The sequence below is a fragment of the Macrobrachium nipponense genome, chromosome 2 (genome assembly GCF_015104395.2).
Source record: "Macrobrachium nipponense isolate FS-2020 chromosome 2, ASM1510439v2, whole genome shotgun sequence".
Taxonomy (NCBI): domain Eukaryota; kingdom Metazoa; phylum Arthropoda; class Malacostraca; order Decapoda; family Palaemonidae; genus Macrobrachium; species Macrobrachium nipponense.
In genome coordinates this window covers 57,725,923-57,748,478 of record NC_087201.1, presented here as the reverse complement: position 1 = coordinate 57,748,478, position 22,556 = coordinate 57,725,923, and the positions used below count along the sequence as shown (strand labels likewise).

Sequence of the window (22,556 nt, the reverse complement as noted above, 5' to 3'; positions counted from 1 at the left end):
ATATATATATACTGATAAACTGCTGATGGTCATTATTTTTAGGTATAATTTATCTTAACTATATATATAAAAAAATACTCCACTACTTGTAATCACAAAAGAAACTTAAAGGTGCTAAATCATATCTAACAACAAACAGATAATCAAGGAGGCTTCCTCATTCATACTCATGTCTGTCGCTTATGTACTCGCAAAAATGCATCTCATTAACACAGCTTATGTCACTGATAACATGACACATACAAGCTCACCTGTACTGCAGGCAAATTGCCTCCACCAGCTGACTGAATGACTGAATTTGGGGGTTGCTTAAGAAGAATAACGTTCCCTTTGGATATCTGGACTGTTTGCAGAGCTGTGCTCTGTATAACACTTGGCTGGGATGGCTGCTGGATCACACTCTGAATCTAGAAAAACAAAAAATAGATTGACTAGACTGAAGCCAGGCAAGCACTGCTATTACTGAAATGGGAAAGACAATGCAACCCTATGTTGATTTGCAGCTTGGGTCACTTTTCTGTAATTAAACCACAACACTGAAATAAATACAACAGGAATTGAGCAACCCTTTCATCAAAATATTTTTTTAAAATATGAAACTAAGATTTTTTAACTAACAATGCTAATTTATCCAGCAAAACTCTCAAATTACATTTAAGAAGTAACATAAATTCAATTAGGTCAGTATGCTAAATTCTTTGTACTATGCTCAAGAGAAACCATTACATACACGATAAACAATAACAGAAGGCCTATATGACCAAACAGCTACTTAGGTAGCATTATTTAATTACAATAATTTCAAAATGTACTCAAATTTTCATTGTCAAAATTTACTGTGATCAAGTTATAGATCACTACCACACTCTTTACACAGAGCAATGTTGATAAAAATAAAGATTTGGCACAGATCTTTTGTAAGACTTGAAATCCCACCATTTCAATTCAGTTTCAAAAACACATCTACACTTGCACCTAACATACTTTCCATAAGTAATAGTACATGTAAATATGCTCAACAACTTCTTAATTGACGTTAACATACCTACAGTACACGTCCCAAACACATTAATTTTTATCATGACAACACTTATACAACAACATGGCTTACATCAACATACATGACCAGAGGGAGTTTAGGGAAAAGGGAGGGGAACCTAGGCAGGTGAGAATACATTGACGGTAGGGAGGAGGGGGGGAGGGGTCACGAACCGGATACCTCATGTTGACGTCATCACATCAACACCACCAACCCATTAGATGATAATGGTCCTGTTGCCTTAGCCCGTCCTTGAGTTAATTAAAACAAAAGAACTACGTTACAACGACATTTATACTCAGGAATAAATGGTACACTGTGGATAGAAAAAACTGGTTTATCACAGTACATACACCATTTATTTGTCAGGTCGGTTAAAAACCATCTGTTCGGCTAAATCTCGACACGTAATGGTTGAATAAGCCAGGAAATGTACACTTGTCTTACGAAATACCAAACTAATGCTTACAACAACATGGCTAACATGCATTTTGAAATGCAAAAAAGCAACCTTAATCCGAAAGCTACAAAATGTACTACCATGGATTAGGTGAAAATTCTCAAAACCAAACGGCCAAAATTATAGGAAACTGCCGCTAAGATATCTCGATCATACCGTCGAAATCGACTTAGAAAGCTTTATTGTATATTGAAAACCTATAAAATAAGTTCTCTATAGCAAACTACAAAACCCGAATTCTGGATGAAGCAATAACACTAAATAAAGTTAAATACAGTCGATTAATTCCGATCACATTCGCGCTTTTAAAGGACAAATCAAAATGGTCTTGAATGAAGGAAGGCGATCTTCCTGTGGGTCAAGGTGCACTTGCGGCCATCATATCAACACCCCTTCCAACAATGCCCTCCACACTCCAGCCCGAAGTGGGCAAGTATGGATAGGAAGAGGCAGACATGCGGAAGGTGAAGGGGACGGGGGGGTGTCGGCATGGAGGAAATCGAGAAAGGAGATGGGGAGGGAGGAGGAGTCACATGGTGAAAATAGAGAAGATACAGGGTGGGGGCAACCGGGGATGAAAGGAGGGTTAGGCCACTTTTAGAACTACTGCCGCAAATAAGAGCATACCACCGAACATTCCGAGGTTTCATACATTTGTTTATGTGAGTGAAACCATCATAGATGACAAAATGAACAAATCTAAAAGCTCTGTTTGTAATTAACTATAGAACAAATAAAGCACATTCAGTCACCTTACCCCATCACTGGGAATGAGAATATCAAGGAACACACAAAGGCAGTGGGAGTCGGGAGACGCTCTGCCCCTGTGAGGTGAGGTACAAAATTGGCTGGCAGGGGCTTTAGCTGCGGTCTAACCGTTCGCCATAACCGACGACGACACGAGCTAAATAAAATGCACACCTTTACAAAACCCAGTTTATGAATTCATTTCCACTAAACACAATCTACACCCATGGAACTTCCGTGCGAACGAAAACCACTTCGGATATAACATCGAGATATTTATGTAGACCAACCATGCCTATTTTCAAAGACCAAGCAGCACATGGGCATACACCAAATGATCATCCTTGTCACTTTAATAATTTTATCAGGTAATTTATAGCTTCTGTGCCAGGAAGAAGAGCATTTTGTCAAAGCTTAAGCTAAGCTATTGCACTGAGAGAAGCAAGTGCTCATTTTCTTTTGAAAGGAAAAGAACAAACATTTACATCCTTACCATGTTTCATAAGGGATAACGAATGACACAGCTCATGCACTCGCCCGAAGTCACCACACTACAACACTAGGTATTAATTATAATAATAATAATAATCTCACACACAGCGTTATCACTTTCCTTCAGTAGTTTCCAACTAAGGGCCAAAACGAAAACACACGAAACACGAAGCTCACATTTTCCTCACCGGTTATGTTATGTCTCTCCTAAATAGGCCAGAAATCCTCAATAAGGCCCGAGGAGGAGAGAGAAAAAGAGCGTAGCAGATTAAAAGATAGGGGTCGTTATAAAAGCTATATAGCTCAGCTAGACAGCGGGATAGTAGGCACGCGTGTGGACGGTAGCAGCTACAAGAGTCTAATGATGGTTTGTCTGACTGAAACCAACTTGGTGAGGGAACCGACACAGCCAGCAGGTCCCGGGGAACGGAGGGAGGGAGGGAGGGAGGAAGGGAGAGGAGGGACCCAGCTGAACACGTCACAAGGTTCATGCGTCTTCCCCTCCGTCCCTCCGCAACCCCCCGCTCACCCGCTCCTCTTTGGTCGGGGAGGGCGGGGGACGGAGAGGACACTACAATCCCGCTCTCTAGACCTCTGATAAATCCCACTTTGAACTCTCTTCCACTGCCACAGATTTTTACTACTAATTAATAGGATTTAACATCTCAAATAATTATCGGAATTATCATACACTTAGGTTTCCTGCATTCTGCAACAAAAACCACACAAAATATAGTCGTCATTGCTGTCCCATACAAAAATTAATAAAAAAAACGCAACCTCAACAAATGCTTTGAATGACTGACCAAGCATGTCAAAAGAGTAAATTAAACGGCAATACAGACTAGACAGAACATGAATTAAACGAAGCTACATGAAAAAAAATGGCATCTTAGTCTGTAGTCAAGCCGGCTGGCCTTGATCGGCCTTGAGCGCCGGAGAAAGTCACAAAATGAGAAAAGTCAAGATTAGGTCGAAGAGCCCATGAATGCGATCAAGTTCATGAAAATCGCAAGCATGCCGCACTCCGCTCTTTCTGGAACAGCTACAAAGAGCATAAGCGCTACACGACACCCACCGCTTTTGAGCAAAGTAAGCCGAAGATAATGGTCGCTTCCTTTGATGTAGTCTCCTGGATTTCATCCATAGCATTGTGGCATGATGACTACTACTCGACCTACAAAACAGCAATGGCTACGCTAATCCTGACATGCCTCATCTTATCAGCTGAGCAGCTTCCCTGCCAATCCTCTCTTCTCAGGAAGATTAAACACTTATAACTGATATAACGTACAAATCCTTAACTACACCCATCGATTTCATCTTGCAGACTTTTCAACGACGGGATTTGTTTTTTAACGAGTTCGTTTCTTTTTTTTAGCCACGCATTGATAACATGATTCCTGGTGCCAGGAACCTCAGAAAAAGGACATCGAAGAGCAATATCTCTGTCGTTCTCAGCCTGATTATTAAAGTAAATGCCTACTACATCTTCGGCGATCAATTCAACGCTGTGCAAGCACACCACTGGCGATTTCTTCAAAGAAGTTCACAAAATAAGTTAAGGACAGTCCGACTAAACAGTCAGATGAGCTCATACACCTACTCACTAAGTAAACTCAACGAGTCTTTATCAGCGAATGCTTACTTTCAAGAAAGAAAACTTAAAAACATGTTCAAAGTCTGTCTACGGAATGATGGTGGGGTTATGTCACAGCGAGACATGCACGCACAAAAAAAAAAAAATAATAATAAATAAAAAATAAACTAATTTGGGCAGTTCTAGTGACACTACTGTTCTTGCATGTCTTTCAATTTACTCCTCCAAATGTTAAGCGAAAAGTCTACTTTTTACTATTATTACAAGTCTATTTATATATATCCCGATGTCTGCTTTCAATCAGCTTGCAAATTGTTCCAAAATATGAAACACATTAATTATTTCCAACCGACTCCTGATTCACAGTTCATGACTGAATACTCAACAACACATAAAGGTGGATCGCAATCCAAACTGCATCGTGTGAATCTCCCAAGAAAGACAAACAAACAAACAACTTCAGGTTTAAGAAAAATACAAAAATATCTCCATAAATAAGAAAAATAGCAGTAGTAAAACCAACCATGTCCAATACACTATAGAAAAATTGCTCTTCTTGTGAAAAAAAAAAAATTTGCTCACAATTTACCGTGAAAAAAAAAATTGCTCACAATTTACCACAAGAGGGAGAGGAAGGCAAGTCCCGAAAAACTGACAAGGCCTTGGGTTGTACAACAGGCACAAAAGGGATGATTTGAAGAGCAGAGGGTTCAAGGTTAAGGGACCTCCCCCCCCCCCCCCCCCCCTTTTTTTTTTCTGATCGAAAGATTTTTTTTTTTTTTTTTCAAGAGTCCTGTCAATTGAGTTTTGCCACAAACGTTTATTCTTCTCGTGAAGAAATATCTGAGGTACTAATTAGCGAGTGTCAAACAGTCTTCCAAAAATGTGGCTATCGACAAAGAACAAAACGTTAGGTACACAAACCCACCCACTGTAAACTGATGCAAATTGTAAATCTAGGAAACCTTTCCGAGTTCTCAGTTTTACCTCAGGAACAAATCGGATTCGTGAACTACAAAATTACCGATGTCCCTTATTGCCAATGAAAACAGCAATTCAACATCAAATTTAAAGTATTGGCAATACTATGGTTTTCTCATAATTAAATATAAAGTATCATAATGTCAACTTCTAAGGATAATTTAGCATCGTATGTAAATAGATTAATGCTAAAGGTAAAGAATACTCTGAATGCTTGCTCTGCATCAATAAGTTTAGTCGTGGGTTAGCTGTTTTATTACCCTGATTAATTCCATTTTGCAGAGAGAGAGAGAGATGAGAGAGAGAGAGCGAGAGAGAGAGAGCAGAGAAGACGAGAGAGACGAGAGAGAGGAGAGAGAGAGAGAGAGAGAGAGAGATTTATGACGGACAGACAAGTAGCATAAATCAGATCACGATTTACATCCTGAACTTTGACATAGAGTTCCGCCTCTTGGCCAGTGCATAGACAACGGAAACCGTCAATGTACAAAAATTCATTATAACACCACGAAACGAAAATGCCCGTAACTAAAGAGACAGGAAAACGCAAGGTGAATTTCAAAGCATCTTAAAGTAAAGCATCCAAATCGACCAACGAACTTCAGTTTCCAGGTAATCAAATGCTGTGGAGAGGAGAGGAGAGGATCCCTCTTTCAATGACTACCTGAGTTAGCATAACTTCCCTTCAAGGTCCTACCGGGCCCTGAATGAACAGATTAAACAGCGGCGGCAGTATGGAGAGACGGTTGCTGAATGCGCCAGGAAAGGATAGAGAAGTACCTGGTAACCCTACTTCCTCCACTCCCTCCCCCTTTTTTTTTTACGTAACCTCTAGAGAATTATTACATCTAAGTAAGTGGGCTGTCAACACTCAAAAATCTAAACTCGGACAAACATTTCCATTTCATCATATTGTTACTGCTGTTCCCACGATTCAACCGCAACACAAAGTTAAGAAGATAAAACGTTACTCACACACTCACACACACACACACACACAGAGAGAGAGAGAGAGAGAGAGAGAGAGAGAGAGAGAGAGAGAGAGAGAGAGAGAGAGAATCACGTTACAGTACATACGTATTAATGTTCATGTGTATATTGACCATATCAGAAGAAAACCAAGACCTCAAAAATATGAAGCGTCAGAGCTTTTCATTCTTAAATCAAGAACGGAGCGTCAAAGCAGCGCAAGAAAAGTAGGCCAGGCATCTGAGTAATATTTACAAAGGGAGGGGCATCATTTGAATAAAAAAAGGATAGGCCTGTCAATGGCAGAAGAAAGGAACATCTGACGTAGGGATGCGAGGCTGAAAGTTTCGGAAACTGCTTTATGCCGTTTTCTTCCATCCGTCACAGAGGGAATAACGGAACCGAGCAAGAAAGAGAGCGAGCCTTGAATGGTCAATCATATAACCCAACCGAACTAATCTAAATATTAATGGGAATGCCGTACAGGAAAAGAGCGCATTCCTATCTGGGTGCTACAATGAAAACGAACGTCGTATGGCTTAATATTATGTATTTCTCATAAAATAAATTACGATCAATATAGCAAATGACTCTTAAGATGAACATCAACAATGCATATAGCAGCATCAATAATAACAACACCACAGAAGTGAACTTTAATCATCTGATGGCCTACTTTTCAGTGTCTATATGATGAAACAACAGCGACTATATACAAAAGCCAATTTCCGTAATGTGTAGAAATATCCTCTTGGGGAAGTGGGAACAAGAACCAATTTTTGGGGAAGTGGGAACAAAAACCAATTTTTGGGGAAGTGGGAAAAAAAAATCACAAATTTTTGGTAATTTGTATTTTTTCCTATTTTTGGGGAAGTGGGAACAAAAACCAAATATCTACCCACTTTATACGGCAGGATGTGTCACGCTCGAATAATAATAAAAAAAAGTGGGGGGGGGGATCCAGATTCTACGGAAGTCGTCCGGAAATATTCCAACTTCAGCGAACGATTCCTATTTCGAGCACATGCGCCACTTCAAACGCTGAGGAGCAGCAGGAAGTCCGGTTCAGAGAAGTCGCTTCCATCCGAGAAAAAGCAAGCCACGTGTGTGGCGTCAATTAGATTGCATATTCCTCTTCGATTGCAAAAGTCAAAACCGGGTAATCATATCTAAGCAGAAACTTACGCTGCCGAAGCAGGGCTGAAAATAGTTACCGATAACACTCGAGCAATATCTTCGAGTGAAAGTGGCCCCTGGATTGATCTTGTGCTCTGTTCGTGAACTCTTGGCGTGACACTGATCTTAACCAAATATCGTGGGTAACGGCGGCTGTTGCTTTAAGAACTAAAAACGGACCAGAAGAGATGGATATTCACGAGTCATCCTTAAACAAGACGACTTCACTGCACCGAAACTTTCATCATTCCGGATATCCTTTCGGGATAACGTCTACTACGACAATCCGTGAGCAACTTTCGTAGTCAAGCGAGTGAAGAAGCTTAACGAAGAAAGAAGCGAAACAAGAAAAAGTTCTCCGTTGAAATAATAATGATTTTCCTTCATGAACAAAGACCCCTATAAACATCGAAGACTATAGGAAGTATTTTCTAAACTCCAGAAAATACTATTTTAACTCGCCTCGGTTAAGAAATGAGTCTTCACATTAACCTAAATAACTGAAAGGGGCCTTCTGGAACAAGACACTAGATACCACCACCTAAGTAAACAAACATGTGATACGATAGGGTGTTCAAAAGATAAAAATGTTAATGACCCATCCAATGACCTACAACAGTGAAGCAGCATACGTACATCCCATGAAAACATCCAATGGAGAGAAAGCTACAGATCTTTGAGGGAGGACAAAATCACAGTCACGCTATCACATGTATAAGATAATGCAGTATCTCAAAGGTAACTAAAACTTGTGCGGTAAATTGAGAGAATATACGTCTGACGGATGATGGATGATGGATGATGAGCGTTTATGAGAAGAAGCAAAATACATGTGACGCTCCAATATATCTGCGCGGTAGGAGGCTGCAGAAATGTCTAACGCCTCGAAAGACTTTCAGTCTACAGTTTTCGTGACGCGACGATAATGGACAAGTTAAATGAAACCAAGACGCTTGATGTTCATTGCAATACAGGATTTAAACTAAAGGCCAAGTGCTGAGACCTACGAGGTCACTGAGCGCGGATTAACAGAATTATTCTTAATATATATATATATATATATATATATATATATATATATATATATATTATATATATATATATATGATATATAAATATATATATATATATATTATATATATATATATATTATATATTATATATATATAGTTGGATGCCAACCGCCCTGTTATCAACATGGTTCTCTACCACTGAATAATAAGTCGTCTGGATTAAATCCAGGCAAACTGCAGAATATGGATAAAGAAACTAACAAAGCAAAAACAATTAAATAAATTCAAGACGAAATGAATATAGAAACTGAGGTACTCTATTACCAATTGGGCTGAGATCTGTGGTTATAAACTACACACTAATAAAGCGTTCACCCAACTCCCATCAGCTCAGCAAATCTCATTTGGAATGCAAGTAAGTGCTAAGCAAATACAATCAAATCAATAAATATATGGATGAATTAAGGCCACGCATACGTTATTAATTAGCTGTCGTTATGATCCTGTAATTTAATGAACCTCGAAAGACAGCAGAATACTAGGTAGGTGCTACTCATGGCAAACGAGATGGAAGCAGAATCTTAACAAAGCAGCAGAACCTGACACATGAACACAGCTGCCACAGCCAGAATGAAAGGAACTGAACTAAAAGTATACCGCATACAGAACATGCTTAAATGTACTGGAATGAAACGATAATGGCATGAAAAGAGAGGATGTGTGGCGTCACTTAGGAGTGTTTCCTGGGCGATAGAGGTGAGAAATAGTTAAGGATGGGGAGGGATGGCGAGAGAGGGAGGAGAGGACGGATGGAGGATGACTCCGAGAGGGGAGGGTGACGTCATTAGGCGGGGGCGCTGACGTCACCGCTCACCCATTTCGCCTAGTCCGCCTTGTCTTGCCGAGGAAAAAATAGAACAGCTCATGTTTGTCGGAGTCAATGCGCGTGTATCCATGCAAATGACGATCACGACAATACCTCACACGGCTGGGGTTTCGTCATTCCACCCAGGGGCCAATCGTAGGCAGGGATTAACGATTTCCAAGATCACGAAACTTTGGGGGGGTTTATCTCAGAAGTGGTGGTGGAGATCAGTCAGGTACGCATAAAATCTGAATGGAGTTCTCAATGAGAGTTGTCCGCCTGCATGGACATAAATAAGTGAAGACCTACAGATTTCAACGTTGGTGTCTTTCCCTTCAGTTCATTGACTGAATTTCTGGGAAGATCACATCAATGCTGCAGATAATATGAGAGGGAGATCGCATCAATGCTGTACATAATGAGGAGTCTGTCTGTCACCTACAACCACGGGGATAACATTCCATCTGTCTTTCAAACACTCCATATGGGAGATTTACGGTCGCCCGACAAAAATAACGTATTGTGGCCTATGGTAGTTTTGGTAAATGAAGACGTTAATGAGTGTAATCACTTCTAATGACGCCAAGATGTGGCATAAAAATAACAATAGTTTCGGTAGATTTTCCGAGTTCTGAAATATAACTGAATCGTCCATCAAATGGGGGGCATCGCCAATGATTTTCCCCAGACGGCATTTGTGCCATAAGCATTACGTTAATAACCTTTACGATACCAAATTATTTGCAGTGTATAAATCAACTAAGCTTCCGATTCTGTGTTAAGCTTCTTAATACTGCTGCAGCATGTTACTATTTAATGGTAAGAGAAATTGATTATAAGGTTAATGTCTTCAGGATGTGCAGTAAAAAAAAAAAATAAACCGTAGTAATCACATTACGGGACCTTGTTACCGATATTTATTCAAGGTGGTTTGCGTACGCGTGCGCGCCCCTTTCCATAATGAAAACTGAATATGCGAATTAATGTCGAAAATCAAGTGCACCGCAAAAAAATTCTTTGGCTATTTTGTGACTTGTATAGCTTTTTCTGGCGTCACCTCATTTATGTCTAGTACTTTGTGCTTATGTATATACGTGCGCTTGTTTGTATATGTACATATATGTACATATACAAACAAGCGCACGTATATTTGTACATATGTATGCATGTAAATATTGTAAGATGATATTTGTACGTACGGTGTATACGCATTTTAGATACACTATTCTATTAGCTATATTCAAATGCGGAAATGAAAGGAATAAACATCACCCCTAAAGCCAGGTTTCAAAAATTGAAAGGATAAAAAGCGATCACCCAATGTCACCACGAAATATAAAAACACGTTTCCAGCCCATACGTAATAATCATATCTACCGGATTCAGATATATCCAACTTGAACTGAAACTGATATATACCCACTATGAGGATTTCGTCTCTTTGCGGACATACATGAAATTTTCCCAATCCGTAAACCACGACCTTTTCGATTCCATATCAACTTTTCAGAGACTTTCCATTGACAACCTTCCAGCTGTATTTGGCAAAGAAACTACGAAACTTCCTTTACGCCAAGATGGCGTTGGTTAGGTTCTTACTCGTAACAAAGGGGAACCAGCCAATACCAGTACCCGAGAAATATTTGAAATTATCGGCCCCTCTCCCTGAAGTAAGGCATCAGAGCACCCCAAACTGCGCACCTTCGTCTCTCTGGACGTCGATAGCCTATTTACTTGAAGTCCCAGAAATCATCGATAACTGACCACATATCACAAAGATGGTGAAGGAATGAGTTCCTCTTGGTGGCGCTCTTCACTAATTATGACCAGGGCATAACAACACTAGCTTTCTTTCTTTCTTTCTTTTTTTAATCATCCCCAAAATCGCTTATATTTCAAATATACCAGACTACTTCATCTAAGCACAAACAGAACTCAAAAGGCTATGACAAACCTTTGGTAACAAACCAAAGCTTAAATTTACTTCAGAATGTAACAACGATGGTAACTGCCTTTTTTGAAGAAAAACAAATGCTACCACAGCCAGTACTATATCAATACATGAGGACCAAAATAGTCTCATCGATAAATACGCAAAGAGCCCAAGTAATTTGCACATCGTGGCTGGTCCTGCACCAAGATCCCGATGGGGTTTCTCAAACTCTCTTCATCAATGAACACTACTCGGCCATCAACCGAGAATTCAAGATAATAATTCATGTTACCACGCAATCATGCATCCCATTTTCAAGCTATAAAGGAACGCAACCCGGAACAAAATAAAAGAGCATCGAAGCAACTGGAGTCACCTGGAATCATGAAGAGCAATCATCAGACTAACCATGACAAACATAAAAGCACTAAGTCATTTACCACTTCAAATGCCCAAAATGTGGCAAAGAACACCACACAACCAGAAAAGGCCTCTTATGTCACATCTTCAAGAAGAAGAGGCTTTCATTCATCATCCATCGCCAAAACAAAAGAAGACCTAACGAGGAAAAGAATTCTCAATCATTTCCTCTTACGTAAAGCGCCAGATGATGATGGTAGCCGCCTGACATTCACGGAGCCTCTACTCCTCGACAAACAATAATGGCTTCAGTATAATAAATTCAGTCAAGTTCCTTGGAATAAAGATGTCGGGAATACGAATTCTCCAAAACTTGTCTGATCAAGAAAACCCTAACTTGCAACCAAAACTGATGATACTCAAAAGAGTGTAGCAACCGAAATACGTCTCTAATACGGGTAAATCAAGAAATATGCTATAACCAAACAGGAAACACACACACACACACACACACACACACACACACACACACACACATAACACACACGACATACTACACGGCAAAAAACAATGTCTAATAAAAGAAGGTAGGCTTACCCAAGGTATATAGAATAAGGGCTCCCTTATTCTATATACCTTGGGCTTGCCATTACCCTTCGCCTCTGCCGCCGCCGCACTTAGCTATTTGACCTGACCCGGGTTTTATGGTCATGTACGTCTTGGTAGCAGTATCCAGTAGTCCTCTTACTCCCTTAAACATTCTCACCCCACTTTAAGGCTGTCTATAAGCAAGGGGCCGTCATCGCAAAGGGCTGCCCAACCTAATCCCAGGATTAATCCTGCCTAAACTAAACTGTCACTGGCCGTACGCGTCATTCGTTGCCTGTGCCTGAAGGAAGGATTCTCCTGAAGCTCGTCATAACCACAAGCAAACGCAGCAGCACACTAGATACTCTATCAAGTTAAAGAATATGTGTAGCCTTTGAAAAAGGACAGTCATAGTAAAGACCTGATAGGAATCAGAGGTTTGTAAAATCCCAGTGAGATCAAAGTGTCATGTCAATTAATCTATTACATGTTGCATTTCCCCTAGCTAAATGAACATACACAAACAAAAGTAAGAGCAATCACACAAACATCTATAAGCTGAAACACCTAAACTTCATTCAATTACCTTAGACCTGGTTTCCTGAAATTCTGTTTTGTGTTTTAAAGAACAGGCCATCTGACCAAGAGTCCAATGTCAACAGCAGCAGGCTCAGGACTCTGTAACCATATCGCTTCCGAAGTCCAGGAAGTTCATTAGAAGCGTTTGTGAATTCGAAATACTCTTCCTCATTCCATCGCAGCTGTCAATTTGGGAGTGTTGGAATGGTGTTGTACATCCAGTTCACTTCCACTATATAAATCCGAACGAGTAAGGAATGACAATTGCTCAATGGAGACGTGCTACGCCACCCCAACCTTATTCTCTTGATTATAATTTTCAGCGATGCTTAGCCCAGTGGGAAGCCAAGCTCAAAATATATTCTAGGAGGCATCAAACTGCCCCTTAACTATACTAGTACAAGTGAACTGTAAATACATTTCGTCCAAGTTGCATAAGGATATGAAAGCTCAACATGCAAGTTTTATCACTTCGATCACACATGCGTCACGTAACGATGAGAAATGAAACACAAGCGAGGGTAACAGATGTTGACAATTACACGACAGTCTAACATTTTTTTGAAACATAAATTTATCTCGGGAAAACACTTGAAATATGCTACTTTCTTTTTCTGGCATCTACAAGACCGACTCCATAAACATTAGAATCGACAAGTATCTCATTCGGGCTATGCAATGCCTTGCTCAGCTTCACTCTTGTTCATATTCTCTCTCTCACGCAGCTTTACCTACGTTATGATCATCAACCCACGTGTTTTTATTCTTCTTACTCACGAAGAAAAACAATGGGGATTTACTCCTGGTCTAAATTCGTCCCTGAAGTTTCACTGTCTATCAGGTCTCTTCCGTGGGACCTTATCATACACATACATACATATATATATTACATACAATATATATATATATATATATATATATATATATATATATATATATATATATATATATTATATGCAAGCAAACAAAGGGAAGGCCACTGGTCAATTGAATTTTAACAACCATGCACACAATGAACAGTGCTCTATTTCTCTATTAAAACGCCATGAATTCTTCGCTCACCAATTAGCAATAATCCGTCAACTTCACACACAAGAGGCGCTGGGATCTTGCCCACACCGTATCCTAACACTAGCACCAACTAATCTCTTCCGGGATATCTCTCAGTAATTATCCCTTGCTTGCGTAAAACGATTCTTCCTCATTACTAACAAGCATTTGTCATGGGCGGAGCTACGGCGCGCGCACACACACACACACACACTCACACACACACAAACACCACACAGCCTGAAGGTGGTTACCGGAAGCCAACAGTCAGTCATGAGGTGTTACTGACTGTGCCACGAAAAGTCCTTCATGCTATTTTTTGGACGTGCCAGGAGAGTACCCGATACAACAACTAGGCCGACAACAAAAATTACAGGATGAAGCATTTGGTTCCTTTTGTCTATATAAAACTTCATTGTTAAAGATGTGTGTAATTACTTGGGTAAATATTTGGTAAACAAAAGCTCAACCAGTACTTTCTAAGTATTTTACATCATGGCCAGGGAAAGTCAGTATCAATTTCCCAATGAGAGAGAGAGAGAGAGAGAGAGAGAGAGAGAGAGAGAGAGAGTCCTGCATATAAAGAAGTATCAAGATTCGAATTCCGTAAGACAATGTGGGCGGTTGTGTTCCTCATTCGAGGAACTTCTGATGACGTCACAAGACGCTGCATGAAACTTAGTCGATGAATGAAGAATTGAAAAAACTACCAAATCCACGCCGTTCAGTTCAGTACTCTACACACACACACACACACACACACACACACACACACACACACACACATATATATAGATATATATATATATAGATTATATATATATATATATAATATCTATATATATATATGTATTTAATTATATATATATATATATATATATTAGGCCATACACCAATTTCGTTTTTGAAGGGTTTGGCACCGGAAGAAGAGGCTGTCCATTCCTCAAGACCTTAAAGATGAAGCCATAAGGGCGATAGCCTTTTCGAGTCAGATGACGCTATTTCCCATTCACAGCTGGATAGAACGGCGACAGACCTTACGAATGTCGAACGCACAATCTAAGGATTAAAGTCTCCATTATCAAACATTATCAGAGAAAAACGAATTACATATTGAATTGCCGGTCGTAAGAAATCGCATACTGTGGTCTTTCACTATAATTCTGGTACAGAAAACGGCCGGGACACGACTCCCTCTTGGAGCCAAGACTACCAAGAGAAGACTTTCGAATTGCATCTGGGAACTGGGAACTGGGAACTGGGAACTGGCCGCTGTTACTCACTCCTTTTGCTGAGACGACTGCCGTCTGGGGGATGGTGACGAACACCGTAGACACAGCAGGCATAGAGGCCCCCCCTCCGGCGCTGCTCCCTCCCCCGCCACCACCCCCTTCGTTGACGGTGGCCAAGGGGTCCCCATTTGACCCACTGCCCCCACCAGCCCCGCCATCCACACCATCCATCCTGAAAAACAAAAGGAAACATCATTAATTATACAACAATTCCTAAGATGCCTGGCAGGAATAGCATCGATCAGCTGTATACATTTTTAACAAAAACCTGTGGACAGATCTCCACTGCTCTCCGAGTGCAGTTTCAACTGAATCTGAGAGAGAGAGAGAGAGAGAGAGAGAGAGAGAGAGAGAGAGAGACTCCTCTTCAATCTGGTCGTTCAACGGCTAATGTACTTGGAAGAACACAGTAACACCCCGATAAGCATCCTCAATGTATTGTCACTCGGAGCTCCTTCAAATCTGGTGGCTAGTGTCGAACCATTTTTCATATTGCTTGAGGATCGTGTGTTTGAGAAATGTTCCCGCAAAAGAGGGGCCAAGCGAGGGAGGGATTTCTTCGAATACGTTACTTTGTAGAGCTCACTCATCGATTTCATGTAAGGATTTATTATCTATACATTTACACCATACAATCAGTATCCTTGTCAAACGTGTTGGAAAACAGATTCTACGTAATGACAAAAACTTTTAAAAAGTGCATAATTCATTTTAATTGACCTGTATAACAGAATTTTTCGGAGCAGTTCATAATGCCCTGAGCAATCACTGAAACATTCTCCTTGGGAAGGGGTTCCCAACTTCACTCCAACCATGGTAACAACATCCCTCTGCCAGAGTCGTCGACGTCATCCTGGCCACCCACTGAAGAAATCTATTATTGATTATTTTTATTGAGACCAAACCTGGAATCTGAGAGTATCCCCTCGAATCGGTGGTGACCTTTCCTTCTCCCAGCTGTGATACAAACACGCTTCAGACAACGCAAGGAAGAAAGGAAATTTTTCAAGGAATGCAGCGCACTCGTAGCGAGGGGCTACGCAGCCGCGCTTTCACACAGCACTAGCATAATGTTGTTTATAGAAAACGTAAAGCATTAAAGGGCTATATTACTATATGGACAATATAACAAATTAATTTTGTTAGCAAGTGTGACCTCTGTTAGAAAAACCTGAACCCACAAGTATGACATCATGAATGATAACAATAATAATAGGAGGGGCACAAGATAACGAATTCCCGATATTAGTCACTCAATACGATAAAACGAGCGCACTTTCATGAAAGCGAAGTTGCAACAGAACTCGAACTCTATAGGCTAACCTGACATCTATATTAAAAAAAAAAAAAAAACCATATCCTTTACAATGATCGACAGTTCCCAGGCACTAGAAAATAGAGTTTTCATCTAGATGAAATCATAGTTCACTATCATCAAATGAGAGTGGCGTCTCTGTCAATTTCGAAAGGTTGGTGGTCAGTGAACCATATGCCAATTCCACTCAATCCTTAACAACAAACTTTGTGAATAGGTGATTAATTTCGAAAACACATCGACTAATGCAGTTTTTCACTTTTTTTGTATATTTCATATAAAGCATTGGCCAACTGCGTGAATAGAATGGAACAGAAGCATACCAGAATAAGTGATATTATATAATTCGAGAGCGAGAGAATCTTTGCACACACACACACACACACACACACATACACACACACACACACACACATATATATATATATATATATATATATATATATATATATATATATATATATATATCCCTAAGGAACTTGAGGTAGACATCTCAGACATGTGCATGGTTTATTGCTGACGTTTCAAGGCCCAGCCTCACTATCAATGTTGTAAAAAATATATACCTAATAAATTAAATACATCATAAAAGATTCGAACTATAAAATAATATGCTAAAAACCATTGCAAAACATCTAGTTTAAAATGTCAAGAGAAAGGTAATACCATCCAAGTTGAAATTAAAAGTCCAGGGAAAACACGTGTGTGTGTGTGTGTGTGTGTGTGTGTGTGTGTGTGTGTGTGTGTGTGTGTGTGTGTGTGTAATGAACAATGTTCAAGCATCAGTACTACACAAGAAATGTGCATGAGTTTGGTACGTAAGCAGAAAAAACCGACAGCATCTCTTCTCTCAGTTCTTCTCTCAGTATTTGATTAAACAGAAGTGGAAAATCAATAAGGAGAAAAGACTCGTTATCCCTCGCGTCAACTGTACAAAAACAGCACCCTTGTTTCAAGTAGTTTCAAGCAATCTCGCAAAAATGAAAAATAAAAAAAATACAAATAAATATACATATAAGTAAATAAATAATAAAGACTTGGAAGAAGGCTGTTTGGTTCTTTGTGTCAAACCATCCAGGACTAAAATGATTTTCATTCTACAGTTCATTACTTAAAACAGACATGAACGGTCACGAAGAGCTGAAAATGAAAATGACTGAAACCACAATTCTGTTAATTGCATTAGTTCCAGAGATGCAAACGCAACTTTCACCAGCAGAGTTACTGACACCGACAAACAAACAGAAGAACTTCAGATTGATCAAAAAATGACGACGTAAAAAGACTGAATTTTACTTTTAGGCTGAAATACATCAAAACGTGATTTTACTGCCGAAAGCAAGTTTCTGCAACTAAAAGGAAGGTTTAGCTACAGTTACAGCCCTGATAAAATGACTATGTTATTTCGCTGAAAATAACATGCACTTAAATTTTGTTTCTGAAGGCCAGTTTCCACAACAAATGTGAACCTTTCATTCTCGCCAGCATCATTACCAGCCTATCTCGATTCGGCTGACAACTCAGCGCTCCAGAGCTTAATTAAGGCTAGGGTGTCATTCTTTTGTTAGTCTTCCTCCTTTATATGAACCGTATTTCTCTTCCTAAAATAATGAATACGACTCAGTGCGATTTACAGGAAACAGGGACAATCAATTCTCAGTAACTCCAAAAATCAACTCTATGAGGGAGAAAGGTTTGAAAATGAAATACCATAAGACAGCGATGAACCCATGACCCAAATGTTCAAGCTCTCTCAATCACGACGGTGCTCTACTATAAATTAGGAATGTCGGAACACTATCTACCTTGGATGCAAGATACTGAGGATATCTGTTACGTAATGGTCAATACTCAACCCTGAGAGGTGACCAAAGTCCCAAAAGAAGCAGATTCATTTACCAAAGGATCAACATGAAAACATTCTAGAAAGAAAAAAAAAAACGTATCATGTCATACGTCTTTAAAGTGATAAACAAGAGAGAGAGAGAGAGAGAGAGAGAGAGAGAGAGAGAGAGAGAGAGAGAGAGAGAGACGCGGGGGTCAGAAGAAAAGGGGGGTATAATTTCTACAGCTGACGTCACCGGGCCGGCACACTGACGTCAGCTCCACTTGTTGCTTCCACGGGTGACGTCAGCAGCATTGTAGGAAGCGAGGGGAGAAGCCCTCTATGCGGATTGAGGAAGAGGCAAAGAGGGAGCGAGAAGGCGGGGGAACGGGAAGGATCACCAGCTATCAACAACAGCGTTAAAATTGTTTGTGTGTTTGAAGGAAAGTTCGAAGAAACTCCCCTGGTCATACCATACCAGGGACATTCTCTCTCTCAGAACAAGGTCGCTCTCTCGCTCTCCCGTTCACGCATCCTCTCGGTAATAATATAAAAGTAAAGAGCTCTAGATCACTTCGGTCAAAGACAGAGCCAACTCTGCAATATAAAGACACCCGACGCCGTCACTAAAGAGTAGACTACTTCGAGGGGCGTGTGCGCTCCCCTTTAATCAGAAACTTTTGCATTCAAGGTCATATACTGGATGGGAGGCCATCCAGGGACTTTCTACGAGCGTCATGAGACTTAGGCAAGCGCTTGTTAATCAGCTGGAGTACCCAGTTTAGGATTCCAGTTTATCTGAAGCTCCTTTAAAAATAAAATAAACTACATTTTACAAAATTAAATGCAAACAACTGTACAAAGCATAATGATCATTGGTGTACATTAAACGCATGATTATATATATATATATAATATATATATATATATATATATATATATATATATATATGTGTGTGTGTGTGTGTGTGTGTGTGAGTGAGAGAGAGTGAGAGTGAGAGAGAGAGAGAGAGAGAGAGAGAGAGAGAGAGAGAAAATTTCCTCTACAAGAGGTTGCTTCAAACTAATAACAAGGCGGTCGCTGACAGATTCATAGAGTACTGAATGTATGAACTCTCTCTGAATATAACAGCCGTATTCGCTTCATAAAGGTACACAGAAGGCTTAGCAGCACATTTAAACCCTTAAAAAAATGGTCGTTATTTCTCTGTCTCTTAGTTGCACTCTCAGGATCTAACCTTCACCTTTCCCAATGACCAAAACCATCTCCCATCAGACACATCCTTCCTTTTACCTATGATATCGCATCTCGCCTTTCAAATTCATCTACTACGCAACAGTTTTAAAGGTCGACAACTTCAATCCTTTTTCATGCATTTGCATTCAACAATTCCACTTCACTTCACTTCCACTAAGGGGAGCTGGCCTGATAACCCCTTCCTAGATGCCCATCTTGGCTTACACAGACAATTCAAGATCATTTCCAATCTTCTCCGCACACACTGCTCCCTTCCCTTTTCAGCTTATTCTGTAACCCGAGGCGGGTTATATCTTTTCCGGAGTGCATACACCAATGAACTGCTTCCACCCTTCTACCTCTCTCCCCCGTAAGGAGGAGTGCCTTCAGTGGACCTCACGCGATGCACTGTAGGCATTCATAGAGTTTCTTTGCAGCATCCCTTTGGCCCCTAGCTGCTACCCCTTTCATTCCTTATTGTGTACCTCTGTTCATATTCTCTTTCCTCCATCTTACTTTCCACCCTCTCCTGAGAACTGCTTCATAGTGCAGCTGCGAGGGTTTCCTTCTGTTACACCTTTCACATCTTTCGACTACCAATTTAACTTTCAGCGCTGAATGACCTCATAGGTCCTAGCGCTTGGTCGTAGGCCAAAATTCTATATTCCATTCTACCTCTCTCAATCATTCTGCCTCTCTCACTAACATTCATTATGCCATAGCCTTGCCTTCTACTTATTCACATAACCATCATCTTTCTCACATTTACACTAATTTCTCAATCGTTTCTGCATTATCACTATCAGTAATATTTCATTTGCAAACACTAGGCATCCCGCACTCAATTCACAACTTATTTCCTTGTACCATGTGTTTGAGTCTATGCATAATTTTATTCTGATTAAAAACAAAGATAATATATATATATATATATATAATAGATATATATATATATATATATATATATAAAAAATATCTATATATATATTAGATATATATATATATATATATATACTATATTATTATATAATTAGAGATGTATCGGATGTCCGAAAGTGGGTGGGATTTGCGGATGGTGACGCAGATATCAATCTTATAATTTGCGGATGCAGATACTTTGTAAATCTAAATAATTTAGTATATTTAATTGTAAAAGACGACTTGCATCCAAATAATTCAAAAATATGTGCTACCGTATAATATTTGAAGTATTATTTGGAAGTGGAAACATAAGTGATACTCATGTGTGCATATTTATACTTTCATATGAACTCACAAACAGTAAAGCGATACACGAACGTGTTCACGTATGAATCGGAAACACAGGCTCTAAGAAAAAGAGGAAGTAAAGCTTGAGAGAACAGAGATGAGAATGCTGAGGTGGATTATGAGAATATCGCTGCTTGAGAGATTGGAAAATGACGTAATAAGAAGGCCAGACAGGCTTAGTACAGATTACAGAGGTGATAAGAGTCACGATTGAGTTGGTAAGGGCATATGTTGAGGAGGGAGTGAAGAGGGCGGGAAGGAACCTGTTAGAGGAAGAAGATCGAGAGAGAGACAGAGAATGAGATGGCGAGATAAAGTGAAGGAAGATATGGAGAGAAGAGGTTTGGTGGAGGACGATGCCTTTCACAGCAGGCAGCGGAGAAGGCCCATCAGGCAACCGACCCTTTAATGTAGGGATAACGTTGGGAAAGAAATAGTTCCTCAGAGATGAGACGAATGTAGAATTTAGGCCAAAGGCCAAGCACTGGGACCTATGAGGTCATTCAGCGCTGTAATGGAAATTGACTGTAAAAGCTTTGAAAGGTTTAAATGGAGGAAAACCTCGCAGTTGCACTATGCATCACGTGTCCAGGAGAGGGTGGAAAGTAAGATGAAGAAAGGGAATATGAAAGGAGGTACAGTAAAAGGAACGAATGGGGTTGCAGCTAGGTGTCGAAGGCACGCTGCAAAGAACCTTCAGTAATACCTACAATGCACCGTATGAGGTCCACTGACGGCACTGCCCCCCTTGGGGAAAGTAGTAGCTCAGATAATACAGTTTCAATAAATTACTTCATAAATAATCGGAGATACAATATATAATCTGGATATTCGTCTGCAATTCGTGAAAAAAAATTCCGCAACGAAGAAAATAATTTTACCACCAAATAAAAATACTAAGGTTAATAAAAAGAAATTTACCATAAAGACCTATTAGTCTTCCACTTCAAAGTTATTATTAGAAATAAAAATATTCAACATGCAGACGGGTCTTTTCCAACCAGTCTTACACACACACACACACACACACACACACACACACACACACACACACGCGTAGTCTCTAAGGTGACCGTTGGACATCTCGGAAAACAATCACGTAGCTACATTTAACAAAGTACATCTCTACAACACAAAAGGGTCTCATGCATTATAATCGTATTCCTTGACGTCACCACCATTGTGTTCCTGCACAAGTTGAAGCTATAAGTCATCTGAATGTTTGATATATCAGCAACAGGACCGACACCATACTCCCAGTAGCAAATTGTGTACAAAAAGGAAATTCCCGTTTTACAACAAACCCGAAAAGAAAACAAGAGAGAGAGAGAGAGAGAGAGAGAGAGAGAGAGAGAGAGACGAGAGAGAGAGAGAGAAGAGAGAGAGAGAGAGAGAGAGAGAGAGAGAGAGAGAGAGAGAGAGAGAGAGGACGTCATCAATTTGGGCTTCTAAAATAAACCTGTCTTCAGGTACGTACCGTCACGTATGACTATTTTGAGGAAGTATAACCAGGTGCCACTAAACATGTGATACAAACAGCAGAGCTTGAAACGGAAAAAAAAAAAAAAAAAAAAAAAAAAAAAAAATGGCGGGTCATGCGAGAGAAAGCGTTTAAACTAGGAATGCCTGATTAGGAATGAATTACAGGTTCTTGAACGGCCTGCTCTGCAAATTTAACGTGCCTTGCATAGGCTCTTCCCGAGAATGCAGTTTGCCAATCCTGCCAACCACCTCGCCCCCCTCCCAATCTTCCTTCAAAGCCGATC

General features: G+C 40.0%; 1 protein-coding gene across 10 annotated transcripts in view; it reads right to left on the bottom strand.

The window, feature by feature from the left end:
* LOC135220608 (cyclic AMP-responsive element-binding protein 1-like) overlaps positions 1-22,556 on the bottom strand; it is an 81,977-nt gene that overhangs the window by 15,296 nt on the left and 44,125 nt on the right. For 9 of the 10 annotated variants that reach the window (XR_010315733.1, XR_010315732.1, XM_064257904.1 and 6 more), the window contains 2 exons: positions 15,136-15,316; positions 252-407 (listed from right to left, as the gene is read on the bottom strand). Coding sequence is in view for 8 of the 10 variants with exons in the window: in XM_064257904.1 (XP_064113974.1) it covers positions 252-407; positions 15,136-15,316 (337 nt within the window). In the remaining 2 variants the exon portion in view is untranslated. Of the gene's footprint in view, positions 1-251; positions 408-2,739; positions 3,116-15,135; positions 15,317-22,556 lie in introns of those variants that run through there. The other variant, XM_064257911.1, reaches the window with a different exon arrangement.